At 44.7% G+C, this 25841-nt stretch overlaps 1 protein-coding gene across 1 annotated transcript in view; it reads left to right on the forward strand.

Annotated features, from left to right (window-relative positions):
- Positions 1 to 2388: 2388 nt before the first annotated feature.
- Positions 2389 to 25841, forward strand: part of LOC310707446 (uncharacterized protein) — a 214180-nt gene continuing 190727 nt past the window's right edge. The window contains 4 exon segments of the mRNA XM_083504656.1: positions 2389 to 2796; positions 18958 to 19092; positions 20007 to 20119; positions 21949 to 22044. Coding sequence (XP_083360782.1) covers positions 2711 to 2796; positions 18958 to 19092; positions 20007 to 20119; positions 21949 to 22044 — 430 coding nt within the window. The 5' untranslated portion in view covers positions 2389 to 2710.

The raw sequence follows: 25841 nt of genomic DNA on the forward strand, positions 1-25841 counted from the left end.
TTCTTCCCATAAGCACCTTGTTGTCCACTATGACAACAGGATACTGGCCTAAATGGGTCGTTGGCCTCATCCTGCAGGAACTTCTGGTGTTTTCCTTATCCACCCCTAACCAGAGTTAAATAAATAAAAGGCGACTAAAAAACCCCTCTGCTTTCCAAAAGGTAACGGGATTAGTTGATACTTTAACATTGCAGACGAGTGAACAAACTACAGTGGTACCTCAGGTTACAGACGCTTCAGGTTACAGACTCCGCTAACCCAGAAATAGTACCTTGGGTTGAGAACTTTGCTTCAGGATGAGAACAGAAATTGCGTGGCAGCAGCGGGAAGCCCCATTAGCTAAAGTGATGCTTCAGGTTAAGAACAGTTTCAGGTTAAGAACGGACCTCCGGAATGAATTAAGTACGTAACCAAAGGTACCACTGTATTACAAGTCTTATTTGTCTGGGTGTGCCGTTCAGGCAGCAATCCTAAGCACATTGTGTGAATAGCAGGGCCAGGCCAATATATTTTGGCACCTGAGTCAGACCCCCAAATTGTGCCCACCATGGAAGAAGGGTTGAGGGAAGTCCTACATCAGGGGGAAAAGGGGGAAGGAATATTAACATTGGAATCTGCTGCCCTGTAAATCTTGCCATCAAAGATGGTTGCCTCACCTTGCCTTATGGGTGGACCAGTCCTGGTGGATAGTGTAATTTTGCTACTTGGTCACTAGATGGCACTAGGCTTGGTTATATCTGGCTAGAGTCAGCAGTTTTTGTTTCCTTCCTGTCTAAGAGAAACCATCAACCTCGTCTAGCTTCCTTACTTGTATGTCTTCCATGACACACAAGTTTCATTTGAAAGAATGGATCACTTCCAAGAAGACAGAATGCTGCTTAGTGTCCTGGGGCTGATTCATGGGTTGAGGAAGTATGCTGCTCCCACCTGCTGAAGCCTTAGGGTTAAGAAAGCTCAGTGGGGTTATTTCCCCACCTGTGCCCATACTAGCAGAATCTGTGTTTGAGCAGGGTAGGGCCTTGCCAAGCTGGAAGACAGCTTGATTGGTCTTCATGCATGGACAGCTACTGCTAGAGAACAGGCTCTGGCTGGCTGGCTGAGGTTGCATCCCAAAACAAAAGAGAAGGTACAGTTTTCCTGAGGCTGATGATATAACCTTTATAAATTCCTCTTCCAAGTCTGTTTATCTGTTTATTTATTGGGAGTCATTCTGGACTCACAACTGTCCATGGAGGCACAGGTCAATTCTGTGTCCAGGGCAGCTGTTTATCAGCTCAATGTGGTACGCAGGCTGAGACCCTACCTGCCCACAGACTGTCTCACCAAAGTGGTGCATGCTCTAGTTATCTCTCGCTTGAACTACTGCAATGCGCTCTATGTGGGGCTACCTTTGAAGGTGACCCGGAAACTACAATTAATCCAGAATGCGGCAGCTAGACTGGTGACTAGGAGCGGCCACCAAGACCATATAACACCGGTCTTAAAAGACCTACACTGGCTCCCAGTATGTTTCCGAGCACAATTCAAAGTGTTGGTGCTGACCTTTAAAGCCCTAAACGGCCTTGGTCCAGTATACCTGAAGGAGCGTCTCCACCTCCATCATTCTGCCCGGACACTGAGGTCCAGCGCTGAGGGCCTTCTGGCGGTTCCCTCGCTGCGAGAAGCCAAGTTACAGGGAACCAGGCAGAGGGCCTTCTCGGTAGTGGCACCTGTCCTCTGGAACGCCCTCCCACCAGAGAAAAATAACGACCAAACTTTTAGAAGACATCTGAAGGCAGCCCTGTTTAGGGAAGCTTTTAATGTTTAATAGGTTATTGTGTTTTAGTGTTTTGTTGGAAGCCGCCCAGAGTGGCTGGGGAAACCCAGCCAGATGGGCGGGGTATAAATAAATTATTATTATTATTACTACTACTACTACTACTACTACTACTACTACTACTACTATCATCTATCTAGGCAGGTTGAAGTTATTCCCCCCATCCCATTTCACAGCCAGAAACAGTAAATATGTGTACAGTACTACGGTTACACAATTCCAATTGCAGAATTTAGCATTTCTGGACGCAGAATTCGGGAGGAATTTATTGGCGGTGAAGCGACAGAAGCGCCGTATTGATTCTACGCAGCCAGTGCAAAGTTAGACACGACTTGATCGACTGCGAAGGGGAAGTAAATGAGCCTGTCTCCCCCACGTGGGGCTGTAAATTCAGCTAGATAGTCCATCCCCGTTGACGGGTTCTTCTCCCCCCCCCCTAGGAATCCCAGCAGAGCGCGCCTCCCCCCCGCGACCCAAATTGTGGGCGGGGCTAGGAACTTGGAAAGGCGTGATTGGCTCGGCGGAGGCTTTAAATGATTTGGAGGGCTGCAAGCTGCGCCTGGGAGGTGGAGCTTCAGCGGAGCCTGTTGCTTGCGCGGGGCTGGCGAGCTGCGCGGCGAGGAGAGACGCAGAAAGCTGGAGGGAAATTGCCCTCATCGGTTGCTTCCCCCGTACGCCGCCGGTGCAGCAGCGCTTCCCGATTTTTCAAAAATAATTTTATTTTTTGTTAAACCTCCTTAATCCCTCTTAATCCGAACGCGCAGCGGCCGTCCCCTCTGAAGTTCCCCGATGCCAACTTTCCCGCAGCTCGCTGCTCTTCTGCAGCAGCGCCAGCGCGGGACGGGCAGCTGAAGACCTGCAGCCGGCGGCTTTCGACCTCGGAGCCCCGCCGAGATGACCCCGAGCGGAGCGTGGCTCGTGTGCATCCTTGGCAGCCTGGTGGTCTCGCCCAGCGCGCCGCTGCAACTTCAGCAGGGCATGTGAGTGGAGCGGACGGGTCTTTTTTTCCTTAGAAGGGGGAGTTGGTTGCTCAGAGTCTTTTTGCATCTTGTTCTGTGCGGGGAGGGGGCGGGTCACTTTGATCCCCGCACAAAGGGTGGAATGTCTTGGAATTCCCGTTTTGTTCCCTACCCCGTCTCTAAAGCTGCTATCCTAACCCCATTCACCTGGGCGTATGCTCCTCATAATTCAGATACGCTTAGTCCTGAGTTTAGGCATGGCTAAGATTGCAGCATCAGAAGACTTTTTATTTAATCACGGAATTGTAGAGTTGCAAGGGTCATCTAGTCCAACCCCCCTGCAATGCTGGAATTTCAACATGTGACCCTCCCCCCCCCCCATCCAATTTGAAAGCACACCCGTCCCTGCTTAGCATTGCAAATGTATTAGCAGTTTTATTGGGAGAGCATCTGTTGTGCATGCAGAAGTTTCCAGGTTCAATCCCCAGTGTCTCCAGGTAGGGCTCCCTGAAACCCGTGAGAGTTGCTGTTTACTAGTGTAGACAATATTGAGCTAGATGGAGGTCTGTCTCAGTACAAGGCAGGAGGTTCCTGCATTCCTGTGAAGGTTAATAAAAGGGTGCTGTTGCTAAAGTGAAACCGTCCCTATAGGACTCTGCTTCCTGCCAAGTTTGTCCATCCATTCTATTCCCGATATTGTCACATCTGATGGGCAATGGCTGTCCAAGGTCGCAGGCAGAGTTCTTGGGCAGAGCCACCCCATACATTCAAAGCACTTCCAGCTACACATTTAAAGCACATGCATTACAAACTGTACTTTGTTAATGGTGCTGGGAATTGTAGTTCTTCCAGGGGAAGCTACAGTTCCCAGGATTCTTTGGGGGAAGTCATGTACTTCAAACATGCGTTTTATGCGCTTTAAGTTTATGGGGTGGCAGATGTCGGGAATTGAACCAGGAACTTCTTGAATGCAAGATACGGAGGTAAGCATTGAGGGGAGGTGATTTTTCAGGATTTAATAGACTAATCATGTGCAAGTTTATCTGCGGCATTCTGCTTTAGTAAATTAAGGCATCCTTGCTCTTTGGGAGCAGGGGAAGTTTCACTCCCTTCAGTAAGCATTTTTCAGACAAAGGACCAGATTCAAGTAAGTTGTGCTAGCAGAAACTAGTGCAATGGGTCTTGAGCCCCTCTCCTTCCCCTGCATGATTTCTACGCCTCCCCCTGCCCTTTATTATCTCCAAATCTGCTTGGGAGAGTCAGGAGAAACCCTGGAATAGCAGGTTTGTGTAGAGGGGAGACAGCAGATTGTCCGGCAAGCAGGAATGCTTGCACTGATGGAGCAGTTGCCTTAGCACGACACTGAATTCCTCCCAAAGTACTTAAGGCGTTATCTCACTTCAGTTCTAAATGCCCTCACTTTGTGGACTCTTGTTGGCTTCTGTGGAATTCACAGCTGCTTTGTGCATTGACAAAATGTCTACATGCATTTTGCGTCTGTGCTGACAAGAGTGATCCTTTGGTCATGGCTGAGAAAAGCATACTGTATAAGCATTTCCGTGTGGAGGTGTGGTGGAAAACCCTGATGAGTTGTGGCTTCTAGCTCTTTGCATGTGTAACAGAGATTCACATTGTGCACTCCTTCCATGTGATTTGTTTTTGGTGTTTGCTGTGAGCACGCACCAAAAACAAAGTGAATTCTTTTGTTAGACCCTTTGGGAACAGCCATAGCTCAGTGGTAAAGCATCTGCTTTTCATCCAGAAGGTCCCAGGTTCAGTCCTTGGAATCTCCAGGTAAAGCTGGAAATGCCTCCTACCTGAAACCTTGGAGAGCCACTGCTCTACTAAGCTACATGGACCAATACTCCCTCTTTCTAAAAGGCAGGTTCCTGCATTGGGTTTCTTGAGTGATGGTGTATGTAGGAAGGAAGCAAGCTAGGGGAGGAAGGTGCTGAGCTTCCATCAAACGTGTTTACAGTTGCAACATTGCATGCAATCTGCTTTTGCTTGTTTTTGCTTTCAAGAGATATGTAGTGACTTTAATTTTATTCCAGACAGACCAAGAGTACAGTGGTACCTCAGGTTACATACGCTTCGGGTTACAGACTCCGCTAACCCAGCAATAGTGCTTCAGGTTAAGAACTTTGCTTCAGGATGAGAACAGAAATCTTGCTCCGGTGGCACGGCAGCAGCAGGAAGCCCCATTAGCTAAAGTGGTGCTTCAGGTTAAGAACAATTTCAGGTTAAGTACGGACCTCCGGAACGAATTAAATACTTAACCCGAGGTACCACTGTATTATAAATGCTACATCCTTTGGGCAGGGCACATACCTGGCATGCCATCATGGTTTAGTTATCCAACAGTATGCCTTTATTGATATCCTTATAGTCAGAGTCTAAGGTTCTCTGTGGGTAAAACCTCAGTGCCTAGGACTTGCCGATCGCATGGTCGGCGGTTCAAATCCCCGCTGCGGGGTGCGCTCCCGCTGCTCAGTCCCAGTGCCTGCCAACCTAGCAGTTTGAAAGCACCCCCAGGTGCAAGTAGATAAATAGGGACCACTTACTAGCGGGAAGGTAAACGGCGTTTCCATGTGCAGCTCTGGCTCACCAGAGTAGCTTCATCACGCTGGCCACGTGACCCAGAAGTGTCTGCGGACAGTGCTGGCTCCCGGCCTCTAGAGTGAGATGAGCGCACAACCCTAGAGTCTGTCAAGACTGGCCCGTACAGGCAGGGGTACCTTTACCTTTACCTAAGGTTCTGTGCAGACACGGCGGTCCAGATCGCCAAACCACTGTTTAGGGTTGCAGGACTTTGCATCCCTTCACTCCTCCCCTTTTCTGCATGAATTTCTTCCTCCCCATAGCTTACTTTAATTGCAGCTTCCCAGTGACATTAATCATTGTTTTGAGGCGAACCCTCTTCAAACCATGGTCAGGTCCGATACCAACAAAACTGGTTGAAGAAAACCATAGGAAGGGAAGAGGTAACTCGTCACCAGTGTGCACAAACCCATAGCATGCCCCTGATCTTCTGGCTTTGGAGACAGGACACATTTCATCCTCTGTAATAAAATGATCGAATTGCTCTTAATGATAATTTCAGTATGTGCTTCATATATGCAGTGGTGATTTGAATTGGCCGTTGTGACAAGAGGTTAGAATCAGGAGGGCTGTAATTATGCTGCATTAATTAACTGGAGTCAAAGAGTGTGGCATTGTGCCTGCTGTGTGAAGTGCCTTGCCTGTTCTTGTGTGTTACCTAATGCTTGAGTGACACTGTCTGGTCTATACTGCAGCCTACAATCGGGGTCAGCCCCATGGCAAAAAGTTTAATTGGATTTCTTTTCTTGACAGCTGCTTTGTGCAATAGCTGCAGACTTCAGGTCTCCGGAGGTTATTGAACAGAGAAACGATTAGGGAGATGTGTAACTTTGCGGTGAGGGCGGGGTGGGGGGGGGAGAGAAGGGAAGAGGGAGCAGGCTGCTGTCTGTACCTCTCGCAACCATCTTCAGGCAGAATTATTCTGGGGAGCGTCTAAAGGGCAGGTTCACAGTTTCAAACTGCTTTTGTTGATATTAGGAGTCATAGATTGTCACTGCATCTTTAGCACCCCATGATAGTGCTCCTATTTTGGGACTGTGTCATTTTTTAATTTCCTTTTCCCCCTGTGACCAATATCTACAGCTTTCCATTGGGAAATGTATATTGGCTTTTTGTATTATTTTTTTACATGCGATAGCATAGTCCTCACCTGTAAACCTTATCCACCTTTGAAAATAAATTTGGATAGAGGTCTTCTACTAATAAGTCAGGACTTGTAATTAGGTCACAGATGAACCTAACATGCCTCTCACCAGGTCTATGTCCCATTTTTAATGGTTTTTTTCTGGTAACTTTGATTTTCTTAAGAGTAGGGAAAGGAAGGACAACAGCAGAAACACAGGGAGCACAAAGGGAAGGGAAAGTGTACAGTGGTGCCTTCAAGTGTACAGTGGTTTTCAAACGCCTTTGTACTCAAAACAACTTGGAACCCAAACACTGCAAACCTGGAGGTAAGTGTTCCGGTTTGCGAACTTTTTTCAGAAGTGAAATGTGCTCCATTTTGAGTGCCATGCTTCCATTCTGAGCACCACACTTCCGTTCTGAGTGTTACGCTGAGGTCTGTCCTTTTTTTTGCTGATTGATTTGATTGTGTGACTGCAGTACATTGTTTATTGCTTTCATTTTATGGATCAGTGGTCTCGTTTGATAGTAAAATTCATGTTAAATTGCTGTTTTAGGGGTTGTTTTTAAAAGTCTGGAACAGATTAATTTATTTTGCATTACTTTCTATGGGGAAGTGCACCTTGGTTTTGGAACACTTTGGTTTTGGAACGGACTTCCGGAACGGATTAAGTTTGAGAACCAAGGTACCACTGTATTCATTTGGTGGGGGGAGAGGAGAAAAATGGGCATAGTAAACAGTAAACAACTTAAAGTGGTTCCTGTGCACGGTGCTGGGGTCAAAGATAGGTCACAGCGGCGGAAAAGGCAGGGGGGATTGTTTTAGAGCAGGCTTCCTCAACCTCACCCCTCCAGATGTTTTTGTCCTACAACTCCCATGATCCCTAGCTAGCAGCACCAGTGGTCAGGGATTCTGGGAATTGTAGTCTCAAAACATCTGGAGGACCGAGGTTGAGGAAGCCTGTTTTTGGGTATTTATGTGAGGCGCTTAACAAAGATTGATGACTCATGTGCTTACTGTTGCTACCAGTTTCGTATTCTGATTATTGAGTGATAATTGCCGTTAGCATGCACCTAGCACATTGAACTTCAGGGTCGTTTTCTTCTGAGATAACTAAAATCTTTTTGGAGAGTCCCACTCCTGAGTGAGAACATATGAAATTAGTGTGGTAACATATCTTTTAGTTTTCACCTTTCTCCTAATATTAAAGGCCGGGGCTATCACTTCCTAGTGTGAGGGCAGGGAAACCTCTGGCCTGGGGGCAAATGCAGCCCTCAAGCTTCTCTCTGTGTTGCCCATGGGACTCCCCACAGCCACAGCCCCTCAACGTGCCTGCTTTATACCATCATTGAGTGGTTTTAACTGGCTGCAGTGGGTCCTTGAACTCAGATAGGGTCTCATTTTTTGCCTGTTGAAGGGCAGAGAGGTTGTATTTGCCCTGCAGAGACACCAGCCTTTTGTTTTAAGGTCGAAATCTCCATTTGTTGCTCTTCCCACTTTTGCCTCTGGACCCACCTACCACTGGAATGTGGCCCCTGGATGCTTGCCCCAAAGGGTGAGAGGCCCTCAGGCTGTAAAATGGTTTCCCGCCCCTCTCTTAGTCATGTCCTCTGGGAGGCAAACCTGGATGCGATGTTTTTCTACGATAAAGATGCTGAGAGGTGACGGCTTTGTATTTTAACGATTTTTAAAGATTTTATGACACAATCTGAGGTAAATAGTGGCAGTTGCTTCCCGCGTTACTTGCTACATTAACCTTATTGCAACTATCTAAAGAGGTGGCGTGCTTTGGAGCAAAAGTGGCCAGGAATATTAAGATGGTCACACATTTATAAGGGTTGCTATTATGAAGGGCTAGGTTGCTTTGTAAGTCTCGGTGAAAGGAAAAGGGTAAAGGGACCCCTGACCATTAGGTCCAGTCTCGGACGACTCTGGGGTTGCAGCACTTATCTTGCTTTATTGGCCGAGGGAGCCGGCGTACAGCTTCCGGGTCATGTGGCCAGCATGACTAAGCCGCTTCTGGAGAACCAGGGCAGCGCATGGAAACACCATTTACCTTCCCGCCGGCGTAATACCTATTTATCTACTTGCACTTTGACGTGCTTTCGAACTGCTAGGTTGGCAGGAGCAGGGACTGAACAATGGGAGCTCACCCCATCGCGGAGATTCAAACCGCCGACCTTCTGATTGGCAAGCCCTAGGCTCAGTGGTTTAGACCACAGCGCCACCCATGTCCTGTTGTTTATATGCACTCAGCCAAAGTCTCAGTAAGAAGGTGCAAAAATCGACTAATTGGAGCTTCAGTTCACCAACTTGAAGGCTGCAGGATAGCCACACCTGGCTTAAATGCTTCCCACTTCCCATTGCTACATTAAGTTTAGAAAAAGTGCATGTTGATTGCATTCATACAATTAATGTCTGGATTAATTTATTGCCATGCAAAGAGTAATAGGCAACAGCCTACCTTCTAAGACACATGGAGTGGGCAACAATGTGTTGAAAAAATTATCTGTATACAGTTGTACCTTGGATCCCGAACGCCTTGCAAGTCAAACATTTTGGCTCCCAAACGTTGCAAACCTGGCAGTGAGTGTTCCGGTTTGCGAACGTTTTTTGGAACCCGAATGTCCAATGTGGCTTCCGATTGGCTGTAGAAGCTTCCTGCAGCCAATCGGAAGCCGTGCCTTGTTCTGAACATTTTGGAAGTCAAACGGACTTCCGGAAGACTGCCCCCCTTCCCGTACACAATAATATTCCAGGTCGGCAGAGGGAGACCTCTTGTAGTTCTACCGCCCTCAGAATGAGGAGTTGCCTCCTAGGCCTTGTTATCACTCTCATGAGATGTCTGCAGCCTCCACTCATCAGCCAACAAGCTACCAGGCTAAATTTACGTTGCTGGTGTTGGTGTATGAAGCCTGATGCAGTTTGGGATCGGGTCACCTAAGAGATCATTTCACCCCCTTATATATCCCATTGATCACCACACTCTGCAGGAGAGGGGCTTGCACAGATGCCATCCCACTCAGGGGTCCATTCCATGTGATGTAGGCCATCTACCCTTTGCCTTAGCACCTGTTTAGAGAAGTTTTTAATGTTTGATTCTATTTTTAATACAGTGGTACCTCTAGATACGAACGGGATCCATTCCGGAGCCCCGTTCGTATCTAGAAGTAAACGTAACTAGCGATGGCGCATCTGTGCACGCACGTGTTGCTTTTCGCCGCTTCTGTGCATGCGCGTGACGTCATTTTGAGCGTCTGCGCAAGCGGCGAAACCCGGAAGTAGCGCGCTCTGTTACTTCCAGGTTGCCGAGGAGCGCAACTTGAACGCGCTCAACTCAAAGCGTTTTCAACCCGAGGTATGACTGTATTCTGTTGGGAGCCACCCAGAGTGGCTGGGGAAACCCAGCCAGATGGGCAGGGTATTAATAATAATAATAATAATAATAATTTATTGAAGCCTTTCTCTTCCAACAAGCCTTTTAAGTGGAGATTTTTTAAAAATCCCAATGTTTGTCTACTTTGGTTTAGAAATAGTATTCATATAGGTTTCATTGTGGATGTTTTTATTCTTGAATTTCTTCAGGCTGTTTCATGGGAAGTGATTCATAATGAAACAAATCTAGAACATACAGCTTGTACACTGAAAGGGAAGGCGGATGATGGTGGGCAAGTCGTTGCTAAAGGAGGCTTGCCCTCTCCTTCTGATTTCCTCATTGAAGAATCCCTGATGAACTTTGGAGGAACTCCAGGGTTTCCTGGAACACATTAGATAGATGATCCCGTCAACTGACGTCAGTGAGTGCATTCATTTGAGTTAGTCCAAGGCTCTCACAAATGCTGCATGTAAGAGACTGGTTTTCGTATTTTCAAATAAAAAGAGTGCATCAGCTCTGTTCAGTAGCCTAATCTTCTCTCTGCTTCCTTTATAGGCTTTGCTTAAGTATGGTAACCTTAGAGTGGTTTATTTATTTTTCTGGTAGACTTCACTGTTCTGAAATCTAATTGCATCCCCTGTTCGTTGTTTATATGCACACAGCCAAATTTATCTTGCATTAACTGCATAGAGCCATTGAAGGTAGGTGGTGGCATATATAACATTGAACTATGTGCTGGTTAAATACATTGATTGATCAGTGTTCAAGTGAAGACGCCCGGGCTCCAGGATGACGCCCACTTCTTCACCATTTCGAGGTGCATGACTGGGGATCCTTGGATCTTGACAGTTTTCACAAACTAGCAACACATCCTATAGATTTCTATCCATTATATTTTATCTGCACAATCAGAATGAATTTTCAGGAACCAAAAGGTTGTATAAAAATATGACTTTCGAGCCATCCTGCCCCAAAATGGCAACTAGACCTTCCGTTTTCATAACTGTAACCCTGGTTTAAGGAGCCATTTGGCACCTAGATTATATCTCTGAATTTCGAACGCTATTGATGTAGTTTACGTAGTATAGTTTCATGGCCAGAATATATTTTGAGTGGAATCGGATAGCCGTGAATACCTAAGAGCTGTCCTGAGTCAGATAAAAGCTTATGTTGAGGAGATTTCACCCCTCCCATATCCAAGAATCTGCTGATGTGCTCTGCTGATTCTCCAGAGAGGAGGGGGCGGTTCTGCTCTCTACGTATTTCGCTCCAGCCTCACATCAAAGAGAGAGAGAGCGAGACTGAGTGTTAGAGAGATCGTGTGTATAGATAAGGTTGCTGCTAAGAGCAGCTGCAGACACTCAGTGCAGTTCAGCTTCTCCATTTAGCTCTGTATATAGTTTGTATGATAGTTGTAGATAGAATAAAAGTAGTTATTCTACAGAGCTGCTCTCCGAGTCGTTTATGCTCTGCTATACTCTGCTATACTCTGCTGTGCAACGACTGTCTCCTTGTTGGAGTGAATCCGGTGCTCATAACTCTGAGTTGTGAGTCCACAGCACTTTGACCTGTTCCTGTGCAGAAGGTGGTCTCTGGAAGTGCTACCCAGCTCGCCTAGCCCAGTCGGGGCTGAAGTGTGTGAGTCCAGTTGGTGGCACTGGCTCAAGGGCGATGCTGGCATATGTAGTCCTGCATCGTGTTACCCACAGTGACCAACCAAATGCCTAGTGGCAGCCTATAGGCAGGGCATGAGTCCTATAGTCCTTGGCTCCTTTGGCAGTGTATAAATTCAATTTAATTTAAAAATTCAGTTCAACAGTAACCCTTTCCTGGTACAGAGGTATGGTGCCTCCAATGCTGGAGGTACTAGATCGCCATTATGCTCACTCTACATGGGGCTGCCCTTGAGACTGACACAGAAACTCCAGCGGGTGCAGAATGCTGTGGCGATACTCCTTACGGGGTCCTTGCCGCGGGATCACATTCACCCAGTACTATACCAGCTGTGCTGGCTCCTGGTGGAGTACAGAATCAGGTTCAAGGTGCTGGTTTTAACCTTTAAAGCCCTATACGGCCTAGGACCTACAGGACCACCTCTCCTGGTATGTCCTACAGAGGACCTTACGGTCTTCAAATAATAACATCTTGGAGATCCCAGGCCACAGAGAGGTTAGGCTGGCCTCGAACAGAGCCAGGGCTTTTTCGGCCGTGGCCCCGATCTGGTGGAACACTCTGTCATAAGAGACTAGTGCCCTGTGGGACTAGGACCTATGGGACCGCCTCTCCTGGTATGTCCCACAGAAGACCTTACGGTCTTCAAATAAAAACATCTTGGAGATCCCGGGCCACAGGGAGGTTAGGCTGGCCTCAACCAGAGCCAGGGCTGTGGCCCCGATCTGGTGGAATGCTCTGTCACAAGAGACTAGGGCCCTGTGGGACTTGACATCTGTTCCACCAGGCCTTTGGCCAAAGCACAGTCTGACCCCCTCCTTCGGTAATCCTCACAGAACTGTAGCCCAATGGCTGCCATTAATTTGATTTTGAATTGATTTTAGAATGCATTTCAATTAATTGGTTTTATGTAAACTGTGTTACTTTTATTGTTGTTAGCCGCTCTGAGCCCGGCTTCGGCTGGGGAGGGTGGGATATAAATAAAATGTTGTTATTATTATGATGCCTAGCAGCCACCTGTCTTATGTCAGGTCTGTTTCTAGGGCTTTGTTACCATGTGTAAGGAAGTACAGCAGTCAGTAAACCAGAAGGGGGAAACCTTTGGTCCTCCCAGACAGAGGACAAGCTGATGGCCAGCACTGATGAGAGTTGTAATTCAATAATCATAGAATTGTAGAGTTGGAAGTGATAACAAGGGTCATGTAGTCCAAGCCTCTGCAATGTAGGAATCTTTACCCAACATGGGGCTCAAACGCACGACCCTGAGATTAAGTCTCATGCTCTGCTGACTGAGCTATTGGGAGTCACAGGGTTTCCCCTGCAGTAAATTCACATCTGTCTTCTGCTTCTCCATATTTCTGAGCAGCTGTAGGCAAGTATGGTAACATTTGATTTGCCATATATTTGGAGACTGACAATTGTGGTTTTATAGAAGTGACAATTATGCAGCAAGCTTTTAAATGCATGCTTCTAAAACGTTTTCACCAGCGAGGTTGAAATTAATCTCCTTGGTATGTATAGACAAACCTACAGCCTGCTACATCTCCATTTGTTTCTTTTACTGGAGATTATAGCATGTGTTAATATATACATAGTCATAGTTAGGGGTTTTTGTGTTTTGTTTGCTCTTGCCCAGAGATAAGTCTCCGCAATCAATTGCGGGGAAATTGTACAGATGAGAACAGATCGGCCTGAAAGAACAATTGAGATTCCTGAAGCTTTCTGATTCCTAGGGACAGTTTGAGATTTAAGAAGCTGGTGAAAATGATGCTTCGATCGGGGAAGAGAACCTTTGGGCACAGAATATGCTTCCCCAGGATGAGCGCTTTCAGCCTAGGTTAACTCACTGTGTCCTTCTGCCAAGCACCAAGGATGATTTTACTGCACTTTTAGTGTTGGCCTGTTCTAAAATGATCATATGTACCCATCCAAGAAAGAGGAAAGGATAGACGACAACATGATGTATAGTACAGAGCATGTTAGCACATGCGGATGCACAGTGGCGGTCAACATCTAAAATTCGGTTGCATCAGACTTTGCTTCCACTTGCACAAGGAGCTTTCTGCACTCTCCTCCCCTCTGTGGCCCCTGGTATTGGCTTGAGATGTTTGTGTCAGGAGAACCCCACAGAATAGCATGCAAGGGGAGGAGAGGTGGGGCCATTTCATCTAGGAAGCTGAAATCCTTGTACAAATGGAATGACTGGAAGAACGCAACACTGAATTCAGAGTACCCTGAAACATCAGAAATCTAGCTTGTAGGAATTGCGAATGATCAACCTTCTTTTGTGAAATTTTGCTCCCAAAGTTTAGATCCATTTGCACATGTGCATACGTTACATAATGGCTTGTCAGTTAATGACTTGAAGCAGAATGTTTGAACGTCATCCACTGAAATGGATTGTCGCTGTTACTTAACTTTGTTGGGGAAAGGTCGTAGATCGGGTTAGAGCAGAGGCTTTGCATTCAGAAGGTCCCCTGTTCAATCCTCAGCTCCTCCATGTAAGCCAGGAGTGTCTCCTGTCTGAAATACTGGACAGCTGCTGCCAGTCAGCATAGAGCTAAATGTACCAATGGCACATCAAAAGATGCCCCATGTTATAGGCTGGTTATCTGCCAGTATGATCCTCAAACAATGTACAGTAACAACCGAGACATTGGGAAAGTGTTCTGCCAGTGACCTTTGGCTGTTTCACACATGGAAATCGTCACAAATTGGGAACCAAAACACAGCCATCCCTCAAAATCCACTCTGATTTATTTATTTTGATGCAGTTCTCCAACCAACCAGTATCTACAAAATGCATATATTAGGGACAAGTGTGCATAAATATGATTATATTAGTGAGTACAACATACAAAACTGTATTGGGGAAATCTTTTGCACTCTAAAATGCTGGTGAATTTTCGTGCGGATTTTGCAATGTTCCTGTTTGCAGCTTGCTGCAGAAATGTAGAAAACTGAATTTAAGCTTTAAAAATGAGGCAAGGAGAGAACTGAAATTGACACATCCTTCTAAGCTACTGGCGCTGTTGTTGTTTTATATTACATTTATATCCTGCCCTTCCTCTCAAAGGAGCCTAATAGTTAAACAATTGGGAGTCAGAAACCCTTTCTGATCTACTGCAAATCACCCAGAGATCTGCCATTATATCCTGCCCTACCATTTCCTTCCCTTCTCTGTCCTTGATGGCTGGGAATCTCTATTCCCCTGCTTTTGGCGGGGGCAGGGATGTCATGTTAGAGCTGGGGGGAGAAGCAGAGGAACCAGTTCATTGTATGAACTGAAGGAGAGAGCTAGCTATTAGCTGGCTGTAAAAAAAATAATATATATTTTGGGTTGCAGGGACTCTGTGAACTTTGCACAATAATGATGCGTTTTCTGCCAGCTTTGAAGAATCATCTTACTTCCACTCACACAGTGCTTGCTTATTTTGTAATAGATATATTCCAAAGACATCTTAAATATTCAGACCTGTGCATCCTCATCCAAGAAAATAAAACCCCATAGCATTGCCCCTGAAACGTCTCACTGCTTGTGGGTGGTGGGGTTGCTGTAATATGGCAAATCAAGTGTATCTTGACTTCACAGGGATCAATAGTGTTCAGACAGCAGGCACTTCAGTTGACCTGATACAAGCTGGGACACCTTCCGTTTAGTGGGGGCGTGAAAAGACTCTTCTGCTGGATTTAGACGCTTACTATAGTGTGTTTAGAGTGAGCAGCTGCCCACTAAACAGTTTGATCATTTTTCAGTTAATGCAAATTCATAGCACAATCTAAACTTCTCATCCTACACTGGTTATATTTGAGCAGGCATGTCACCCGAGGGCATTCATCTTCCTGCTTTTTAAATCCACTCGATTCATGTTTCTGGATTCTGGTTGGGGGAAATGGTGACTAGATGGCATATTGATGATTAGCCTACAGTTTCCAGACTCCCTTCCTTTTTAGGGAACACGTTTCTGGATAGCTGGCCTAGTGTAGTGGTTAAGGGACAGAGTTTCTGGTTGACTGCGTCCTTGCCATCCTTATTAGGAGGACTTAGACAAGCCCCACCACATCAGCCCTGTCCTGTCCCCACCTGCCACCTGCCACACAAGGATAATCAAGTTTGTAATTCAGGTTAGGAAGGGCTACAGTTCTGCTGTATGGGAAGTGCAAACTTCCTAAAGCACTATATGTAAGTGCCTAGTACTTAGCAAATAGACCCTTCTTCTGAGAAGCCCTTTCATGGCTGGCATTGCAGAGGATTGGGTTCATTGTTGCCTGCATTGGAGCCCAGAATACATCAAACCATACTCTGTGTTTGCACTTTGCAGGAAACCTTTAGGCAAAACTGTATCTTAGAAATGATTTCTCTCTCTCAATAACGCAACACACTTCCTTCTGCACAGCAGCCAAATCAGGCTCATTTGCCAGGTGGGAAACAGTGGGATTATATAAACTCAGAAGCTTCTACGCTGATCAAAAGCCCCTTACAGCTCCAGAAATAAATTTTAAGTTGGGAGATAAAACATGTGGTTGGCTAGAGATACACCAGATTTCTAAACCAGCCAAATATAAGGACTCAAGCATTATGCAGCTGAATTAGTTTTGAAGCACCTACTCAACCAACCCACTAGGAAAAGGAAACATCCCCCAACTAGATAAAATCCTCACACAATTGGATAAAATTAAGACTGAAATGGGGGAAAGGTTTTGGAGACTAGAGGAACAACTGTGGGAACAAATTTGGAATCGGCTATCATTTGGATCCCTCCAAGAAACTCAATAAAATGTTTTAAAGCTAGCACAACACTGGTACATGTGCCCAGCCAGGATATATAGAATTAATCATAATTTGTTGGTGGGAACTCAATTTACCTGGCTCTCTACGTGTGGTGGTTTTGCCCAAAACTTACTCCCTTTTGGGAAAAAGTTTTGCAAACAATTATTCAAATGATGGGACTATTGCTACAACCAGACCCAAAATTAGCTCTATTGCCTGATTTTACTTAAGAACTAAAGACCCCAGCCTCCATTAACTGCAGCTAGGTTAATGATTGCAAAACATGGGGAAACTTTAAACGCAAATCTTTTTGAAGCCTGGATTTCACAAGTATGGGACATCGTGCCTATGGACAAATTAACCATTTCACAAAAGGAATATCGATTGGAGTGGGGGGAGACTCACACCTTTTATAGGACATGATGTCCTTTTATTGACTTCGTTAAGACAATCGAACATGGTTTTCACCCTCCATTGACTCATGGAAACTTATGGAGAGACACTTTGGGAGAGATTGCCTTTCCTGGAACGTCTAAAATTACAACTGTCAAACGATATTTTTCTTTTCTGTACAACTACTAAGCCATGTTTTCCTTGTATGGACATGTTACATTACCTGAAATTAAAAATCAATAAAGGAAGAAAGAAATGATTTTTCTCCTATTGCTTGTCAGGCTTTCAAGGACTCATAGAACCGTACAGTTGGAAGGGACCCCAAGGGCAACCTAGTCCCCATGGAATCCAGACAAGTGGTCATCCAACCTTTGCTTAAATGCATACCAGGTTTCTTCAGAATACAGCTTGGAAATTACTGCTCTGCAGTATATAGTCTAAAGCAGGGATGGGGAACCAGGAGCCCCCAAGATGATGATGGAATCTCTCATCAACCCCAGTCAGCATGGGCAATGGCAGGAATGATGGAAATATTAACCGAACATCTGCTTCCCCACCCCTGATCTAAGTTTGAAGCAGGCCCCCATTGGAAGGGACGACAGTTGTCCCAGTGGGAGCCCTTAAGTTCTTATTGACTGTGTTTGGGAGCCCATGAGAACATACCTCTCACGTACAGTTTTTGCAGTGCAATGTGTTCTGTTCCTCATTTTGTTGACACAAACGTTAATGGAGCCCATAGGGACCTTCGGCATCTCCAGAGTGGGGAGATGCAGAAGCTCTATTCTGGACACTATAGAAATATGTGGAAGAGCTGAGGCGTTTGAACTTCCAACTCCCCTTGGATTCAATTTGCAGTTGAAGCTGCAAGAATAACAGAGAACTCCAAATGGTGGTGTGGGTCTGCCTGCCTTCTCTCCAGTGAGACCGTTCAGCTTTCCTCCCTACTACCACTGTGGGAAGGGGCATAGCACAAGAACAGAGCACACACTTTGCATGCAGAGAATACCAGGTTCAATTCCTGGTATTTAGCCTTTTGTGTGTGTGTTAGTTATTTTATCTAAAAGTATTTCTAAACAAGGGACACAGGTGGCGCTGTGGGTTAAACCACAGGGCCTAGGACTTGCTGATCAGAAGGTCGGAGGTTCGAATCCTTGCGATGGGGTGAGCTCCTGTTGCTCGGTCCCTGCTCCTGCCAACCCAGCAGTTCAAAAGCACGTCAAAGTGCAAGTAGATAAATACCTTCCAGCGGGAAGGTAAACGGCGTTTCCGTGTGCTGCTCTGGTTCACCAGAAGTGGCTTAGTCATGCTGGCCACATGACCCGGAAGCTGTACGCCGGCTCCCTCGGCCAATAAAGCAAGATGAGTGCCGCAACCCCAGAGTCGGTCACGACTGGACCTAATAGTCAGGGGTCCCTTTACCTTTACCTATTTCTAAACAGCTTGAAACTCTCTGTGGTAAGTGTTCAGAGTGGTTCATATGTATGGTCTACATCCCTGTAAAATAAGAACATTATTATTCCCCATACTCCAGATGGAGAAACTTAAGGCTGAGAAAGGGTGGCTTGCCTAAGGCCACCTAATGAGATCATCACTGTGGTGACATTTGAACAGAGGACTTCCAGTGATAAGGGACTTCCAAGAGCTACGTTTGACCAGGAGCCACTCTGCAGTGTGTTAGGGAAAGTGAACTCAATAGACAAGGGATGGGAACCTGTGACTCTTCAGATTATTATTGTTATATTACTTTTATATTGCCCTTTATCCATAGACCTCGGGGGGGGGGCAGGTGTCACAAGATAAAATTACAATTAAAAAACACAAAATACATAATAAAAATAAGAACAAAAACAAACCAATAATTCCACTCCCACAACACATTTAAAAGATGTTGCTGGGCAATGGCTCCCATAATCCTTGAGCATTGTCAGTGCTGCATGGGGATACTTAGAGTTGAGGTCCAACAGTATTTGGGGGACTACAGGTTTTCCATCTCAGGTCTGTACAACCACCTGCTAATTATTCATCGCTGAGCAATTAAGCAGTTGAAGATCAAGTTATGTGTGAATCAACTGGTGAAGAGGCTTGGTCTAAAATTACGTGCTGTTTACAACATAAAGTAGATAGGAAGGTGTCGGTGACTCATATCTGGGTAATCAAAATAAGAATTGGGAGCGTTTGACAGAGTTATCTGGTGTTGAGTGTCTACAGTGCATGCTCTTGATTTATTTTCTTCTCCCAAAATTGCAGGCCAAATGTCTGTTCCGAGCAAGAGTTGGCCATGGTGGGGCATCGCCAGCCATGTGTTCAAGCCTTTACCCGTTTGGTGAAGATGTGGAAGCAGGACTGTGCAGGACAGAGATGGTGCATGGCCTACGAGAGAAGGTAACACGTGGCCCTGTGTTTTTAAAGCATGGTTTGATCAGTGAAGCAGTTTTCATCATTGTAATTAAGCGGGCATACCCAGGATCACCCACCACACATTCGTTAAGTGTTAAGGGATGTTGAGTGCACACCTTTGCTTTACTCTGTTAGGAAAACATTCTTTAAGAAACAGAGAAAAGTTATTGGAAGCTTTAAAGAGGGTTCCAGAATTTTTCTTCAGTGTGTAAGAGTGGCACTCTAGGCTTGATTGGTGTCATCTGGAGGTGCAAATAAAAGGAGGTTGTCGCACACACTGTCGGCACGCACGCTGATAACAAGTTTGGAAGTAAGACAATGTGTGCTGCTGATATTGTGAGTTTTGCTGTGTCAGGATTAATTACTGGACTGAGATTATACCATGCTGGAGAGATAAAGAAGGAATGTAAATAGCTTGTATATAATAGTAACAGAAATGCTTGTACAACCAGTCAAGCAATAAAGAAGCTCTTGATTGTGAATTTGAGTATGACTTCTGTTGTCCTCTGCCTCCGGGGAAAAGTCTGCTACAAACAGCAAGAAGCGGTTTTACCGAGGTGCCACCACACAAGCAGAAAAGCGCAGCAGAAGTGTGGGGGCAGTAACCTCTAATATACTCACTAAATATTTTTTTGCCCCTTCCTGCTTCTGTAATATGTGGGTCCCATGGCAGACGCATGGAGGATAAATCAGGTGAGTTCAATGTCAACAGCATTCCCCAAAGAAAGGAAGTTTGAAAACCACTGCTATGCAATAACTGATAATGTGTCTCAAAATAGAGATGCTATTTTCTTCCTTGTGTGCTGGATGTAGACCATAGCTGTTGCCTGAACAAAGTAGGGCAGTGTTTTGTCTTAGCACTATCTTATACTGTGCTTTTACTATGATTATTTTTAAAGGACAAGCTATTATACCATTTATAAGCAAGTGTACAGCATGGAACATCATACTATCTTTAAGTGCTGCCCTGGTTGGAGCCAGAAGAAAGATGATGAAGCTGGGTGCCTTCACTGTAAGTTGTGATTGTAGAATGCCATGAGCTGCTTAACTTATTATTCTTTAAAGATGCTTCTTGACTTATTTATTTTTTTAAATAAAACAGGAACACAAGAAGCTCCTTTATACTTGATGGGGTTATACTTCCTCTGAAGAAGTGGCTATGCAGCTTGGGGGTACTACTGGATCCTTGGCTGTGCTTGAGACTCAAATGGTCTTCGTAGCATGGAGTGACTTCCATCAGCTTCAGCTGGTGGCCCAGCTATGCCCCTATCTGAACAGGGATAACCTAACTTCTGTTGCCCATGCTCTGGTAACCTCTAGGTTCTGCAACACGTTATATGTGGGGCTGCCTCTGAGGGAGGTTTGGAAACTTCAGTGGGTGCAAAATTTGGTGGCCAGGCTGCTCATGGGGGCCAAGACAGTTTGAGCATATAACGCCAATTCTGGCCTGACTCTGCGCTGGCTGTCAGTTAGCTTCTGGGCCCAATTCAAAGTGTTGGCTTTGACCTATAAAGCCTTAAATGGCTCAGGACCTCCATACCTCAAGGACCACCTCTCCCCATATGAATTGACCTGAACCCTGCAATTATCGTCTCAAGGCCCTTCTCTGTGTGCCTCTTCCATAAGAGGTCCAGAGACGAGTCATTTCTGCGGTGGCTCCTTGCTTACGAAATGCTCTCCCCAGAGCGGCTCACCTGGCGCCTTTGTTTACTATCTTTTGGCACCAGGCATAAACATTCCTCTTCTTTCAGGCCTTTGGATAATTACCAAGTTTGAAAGGCCATAAATTGGCTGTGTGTGGGGTTATTGTTCTTTGTTTTAACTGTTATGTGTTTTTGCGTTTTTATACTGTAAACTGCCCTGTGATTCTAGGGTGAAGGGTGGCATAGAAATTTAATAAACAAAATAACTGAATAAATACTGAGTCTGACCACTGATCCATCTCGTTTGCTCCATGCAGCTTGGTAATATCTCTACTGCTTGGCAGCAGGACTCCAGGGTTTTAGAGGGGACATTCGCAGCCCTGAGGATTGGCACCTTCTTAATGCAAAGCATAAAGCACTGAGCCTTTGCATTTAATTAAAATAACAACAACGTAGCATGAAATCTGAAACTCTGGATGCAGGTGTATTCTGCACACACATGTTAGGAAAACGCAGCTGCCAGTTGCTGAACATGCATTTATATCCCCCATAATATTCTTTATTGGTTTTCATTTGCACACTCCACATACACATATTGTATTACATTTCACATTTACACCTGCTCCCCAGAGCCAACATCCCTCCTTCCCTCTTCTGGCCTTTTATATCACATCTAACTTTTTCGCATTGTCTTCATCTGTTTTGTATATTATTGTTCTTCTTTCGTATTTGTCCATAGAGTGTCTATATAGTCAGATAAATCTTCCTGTATATACAATTCTTATTGTCTGTCTATATTTATTTACAACTACCATTGGTTACATGAATCACATTGTACATTTTACTTTTTGTTATTTTCTTTATCCAGAAATTTTCTTCGTATTTCACATTATGAGGTTTATTTTAGTTCTACTGGTTTCACTATTTCACCTTATCCTTCCTATGTATGACATAATTTTTCCCATTCTTTTTGAAATGTTTCATCGCCCTGTTGTCTGAACATGCATTTATAGTTTGTTGCCTTGTTATGTGCGCAAAAGCCCTCAGGGTTATTTTATTAATAATGCTTCCCTTCCCTTCCTGGAGGGAGGACTTGGGCACATTTGCTTTCAAGCAACATTTGTAGTATTAGCGGTATGAGAAGCTCATGGATGCTGCATATAACTGTTGCTTCCTTGTCTCTCCCCTTTTCCTCCAGCATTGTGCTCTGTGGGCACTTGCTTCAATGGAGGGAAATGCTCCGGTGGGATATGCCAGTGTCCAGCAGGATTTCAGGGATCCCGCTGCCAGTATGGTGAGTCAGAAGTTTCATATTTTTCTGGGGAGGTTCTAGCCATGTGGTGACCTAAGCTTTGTTACATCCGGTTTCCTTAATGTGGCATGGCAATTAAAGCCCACTGCGGAAGGATACGACCGCACGGCCTTAGTACATTTTGAGTAGCATCTTATGGTATTAAGCTGCAAGTTGGAAAGTCAGAGAATTCTGCCAGAAACAGAAGCAGATTGTGTTTTTTGTCTCATGTCTGGAACGACCCATCAAATACAACCAGATTTGCTCACCACATAGCCCACAACTGATAAGTAATTATTATTATTTAAATCTTTTTACATTGTTTTGATATTTCCTTTCCATGGAAGTAGATGGTGCGCAGATAATTGCATTGTTAGGTTAAATTTGTAACTTAGGCAAATAAGCACTTAATTTATGTTACATAGTGGACAAAGAGAGAAATGTACCATTTCATGAAAACTGAGCTGAAGATAGGCCAGAATGGAAATTGCTTTCACCTTGAATTCCTGATTGTAAGCTGAGATTGCTTATGATAAGCAACCTGGAAGTTGCCTGATGTTGGCGAAGCTCTCTGTATCTTTATAATGGGTGGATTCAAGCATTCAGATTAGTGGTTGTGTGCCTAGCTGCCAGTGTGGTGTAGTGGTTAAGAGCGGTAGTCTCGTAATCTGGTGAACCGGGTTCGTGTCTCCGCTCCTCCACATGCAGCTGCTGGGTGACCTTGGGCCAGTCACACTTCTTTGTAGTCTCTCAGCCCCACTCACCTCACAGTGTGCTTGTTGTGGGGGAGGAAGGGCAAAGGAGAATGTTAGCCGCTTTGAGACTCCTGAAGGGGAGTGAAAGGCGGGATATCAAATCCAAACTCTTCTTCTTCTTCTCTTGATGGTAACCAAACGCAGCTGGTATTCCTTTTAAAAACAAATTATTTATAATTTTCATTGTATGACAAGCAAAAAAACTCTTAAAAATCAAAATAAAAAAATTCCTTCCAGTAGCACCTTAAAGACCAACTAAGTTAGTTCTTGGTATGAGCTTTCGTGTGCATGCACACTTCTTCAGATACACACGAAAGCTCATACCAAGAACTAACAGTTGGTCTTTAAGGTGCTACTGGAAGGAATTTTTTTATTTTGACTATGGCAGACCAACACGGCTACCTATCTACTCTTAAAAATCAAGTTATTTCATATATCGTATATTGACTCCCCTCCCTCTCTTTCTGTGGTTCCTTATGTTTATAATATTTTTACTGCATTTCCAAATTAAACCATGCAGTTGGTAATCCCAGGCAATCTCTGCTGGGGTGTGATCATGTGATTCTGCAAAAGCCGTTTTGTGTGTTTGTGTACCACACTTGGCTCTGTCTTGTTGGATTATGGATTACGAATATTGGGAGAAGGAAGGGATGTGTTTAGTACAGGGGGCTGGGAATCTCGTGTCCTCCAGATGTTGGACCCCAACTCTCATCATCCTTACCCATTGGCCATGCTGGCTGGAGCTAATGCGGATTGGATCCCAACAACCTCTGGGGGAGGGAGGTCATTGGCTTTCTGTCTTAAAACTCGTCTGAAGTCTTGAACAGGAATCAAAACTTGGATACAGGTGCTGTGATGAGAGTGGGTTGAGGTCATCTGTATGCAGTTGTGGGCACACAAAACATGAGTGCTCATTCCAGGTAACTTTTCCACTAGTGCAGCTTAATGACATTAATGCACTTAAGGCATTGGTATGACTTTCATGTGACTCAGAAGCTAAACCATAGCAGGTATAACAAGGAATTGTTGACATCTGCACAGTGTCCATTTCAGCAGAAGCTCCAGAACTCCCTTTAGTTCTGATGGGGGGAATGTTGGAAGAATCTGAGCCGATGTTTCGAATCTCTAGTTGTTAATGCAGCGATTACCTTAATGTCTAAAACTTAAAGGGATTCCCTTGAGCACGCAAGACATAAGGTGGGAGAAACTGTGGAGCTGCAGCGATAAGGTTGGATTCTGGAATCAAAACGAGGATTTTTGCAGTGGTTATTTCCCGGGGAGTTGACTAGAGTGCTGACACGAAACCATTAAAAACAGTGCTGCTTAGTCTGCCATTTCTGGTTCTTTACAGCTTGAAGTTTTATCTCGGTGGTCTCTGCACATTCAACTGATTCCTGAGGGTCTGATTGGAATCCTGGCAGTCATCACTTCTAGCATAGGCTATGAGCTATTGAGAGGCTGCCAGTTCTGGATCTGTAAATGACACTATAGGCAAAATTCACTTTGAAATATTTGTAAAAGCTATTCATGGGTCCTGGAAATGAAGGCGAAGACTTCTGTTGGAAGTACATGGCTCAGAGGTTGCTACTAAGGTGGCAGACCATGGCAAAAAGCACACATCTTTTTTAAATTCCCCAAAAAAGGTGACATTTTGATTGGCCTGATCATGTAGATTTTGGAATTGTCCTTATGAGCCAACTGCCTTTACTTTTTTATATCAGAAAATTTCAGGGATGGGATCCTGGAATATCCACAATGGATGCAAGGCCCCTGTTGTCCTCCACTGAAGATTACACATCTGTAGCTATTGAAACTTTTTGTCTCTGACATTGTCTTACTTCTGAGGACACATAGAAAGAAGGAATTGGTTAAACCTGGTTCTTTACTCCAAAGTATGTTGGAATGTATAGTTCTAAAATTTCCTATAGTCTGAGTCGTTTCCCCCTTGATTGTTGGGCATTCAAGCCAGCTAATGAGGGGAAAAGGTGGTGAGTAGTTTTGTTTTTGGTTTTTTAAGTGAAGCCATTATTAATGCATTACATTGAACAGGGGCATAGAAAGCTTTTAACAGTTCACTGACATGACCGAGGACAGCCCAGGGATATCATAACAATCTGTAATAGGGAGCGATTCCCTTGCAATTTGCAAGGTAGTCTAATGACTCCCTTAGAGATGTTACAGCTTATTTTGTAAGTCTAAAATACGAGGTTATCTTGATTTCGAGGCGAAGGTTTGCAGAACAGTAAGAAGAAATGCAATTCCTTTCCATCTTTGTATTCCATCAGTTTTTCTGCATAGAATAAGATATTTCAAAACAAAATATAAAAAATATAAAAATACTAGATTGAGCTGTGTAAAGTTCACATAAAAAAAGGGTCGTCCCCCCAAGTATTTGCCAGTTGTCTTGAAATAGACTTTTATGTGCATTGGTCCTATTTATTTATTTTTAAATAACCACCCAGCTCAAACATGTAAGGAAGACATTCTCATAAAGATTATTCATGTTTTTAATCAGGCAGCACTGAGCAAGCTGTGTTCTTTGAGGGTCAGAATTCTTCTCTTGAGACGTCTTGTGTCAAGGCTGGGATTTGAAATTACTGTTTATCCATTTTGGCTGAGGTGGTAAAGTCGAGGGAAGGAGGATTAAGTAGAGCTTGCTTCCCCTCAGCCAATGTTTTATTTATTTACTATTACGTTTATAACCCATCTTTCCTCCAAGGAGTTCAAGGTGGCGTACATGGTCTCCCCCCTCCTCGCTTTTTATCCTCAAAGCAACCATTTGAGGCAGGTTAGACTGAGAGACTGTGATTGGCCAAATGGTACTCAATGTACAGGCAACCTTCCCCCCATTAACGCACATTCAATATTTGTGCGGCTGCGCATACGCATTGTACCAAACCAGAAAGTAACCCAAAAAGTCACAAAAAGGGGCAGAACAAGGTGGGGAGGGGAGGAGTGTTTGCAGGCTTTTTCAATGGTGTTTCAAATATATGTAAATTTCACTTAAACACTCAGTGTCTCAGAACACTACTGCCACGTAAACCA

Source organism: Podarcis liolepis (genome assembly GCF_965112155.1).
Source record: "Podarcis liolepis genome assembly, chromosome: 5".
NCBI lineage: Eukaryota > Metazoa > Chordata > Lepidosauria > Squamata > Lacertidae > Podarcis > Podarcis liolepis.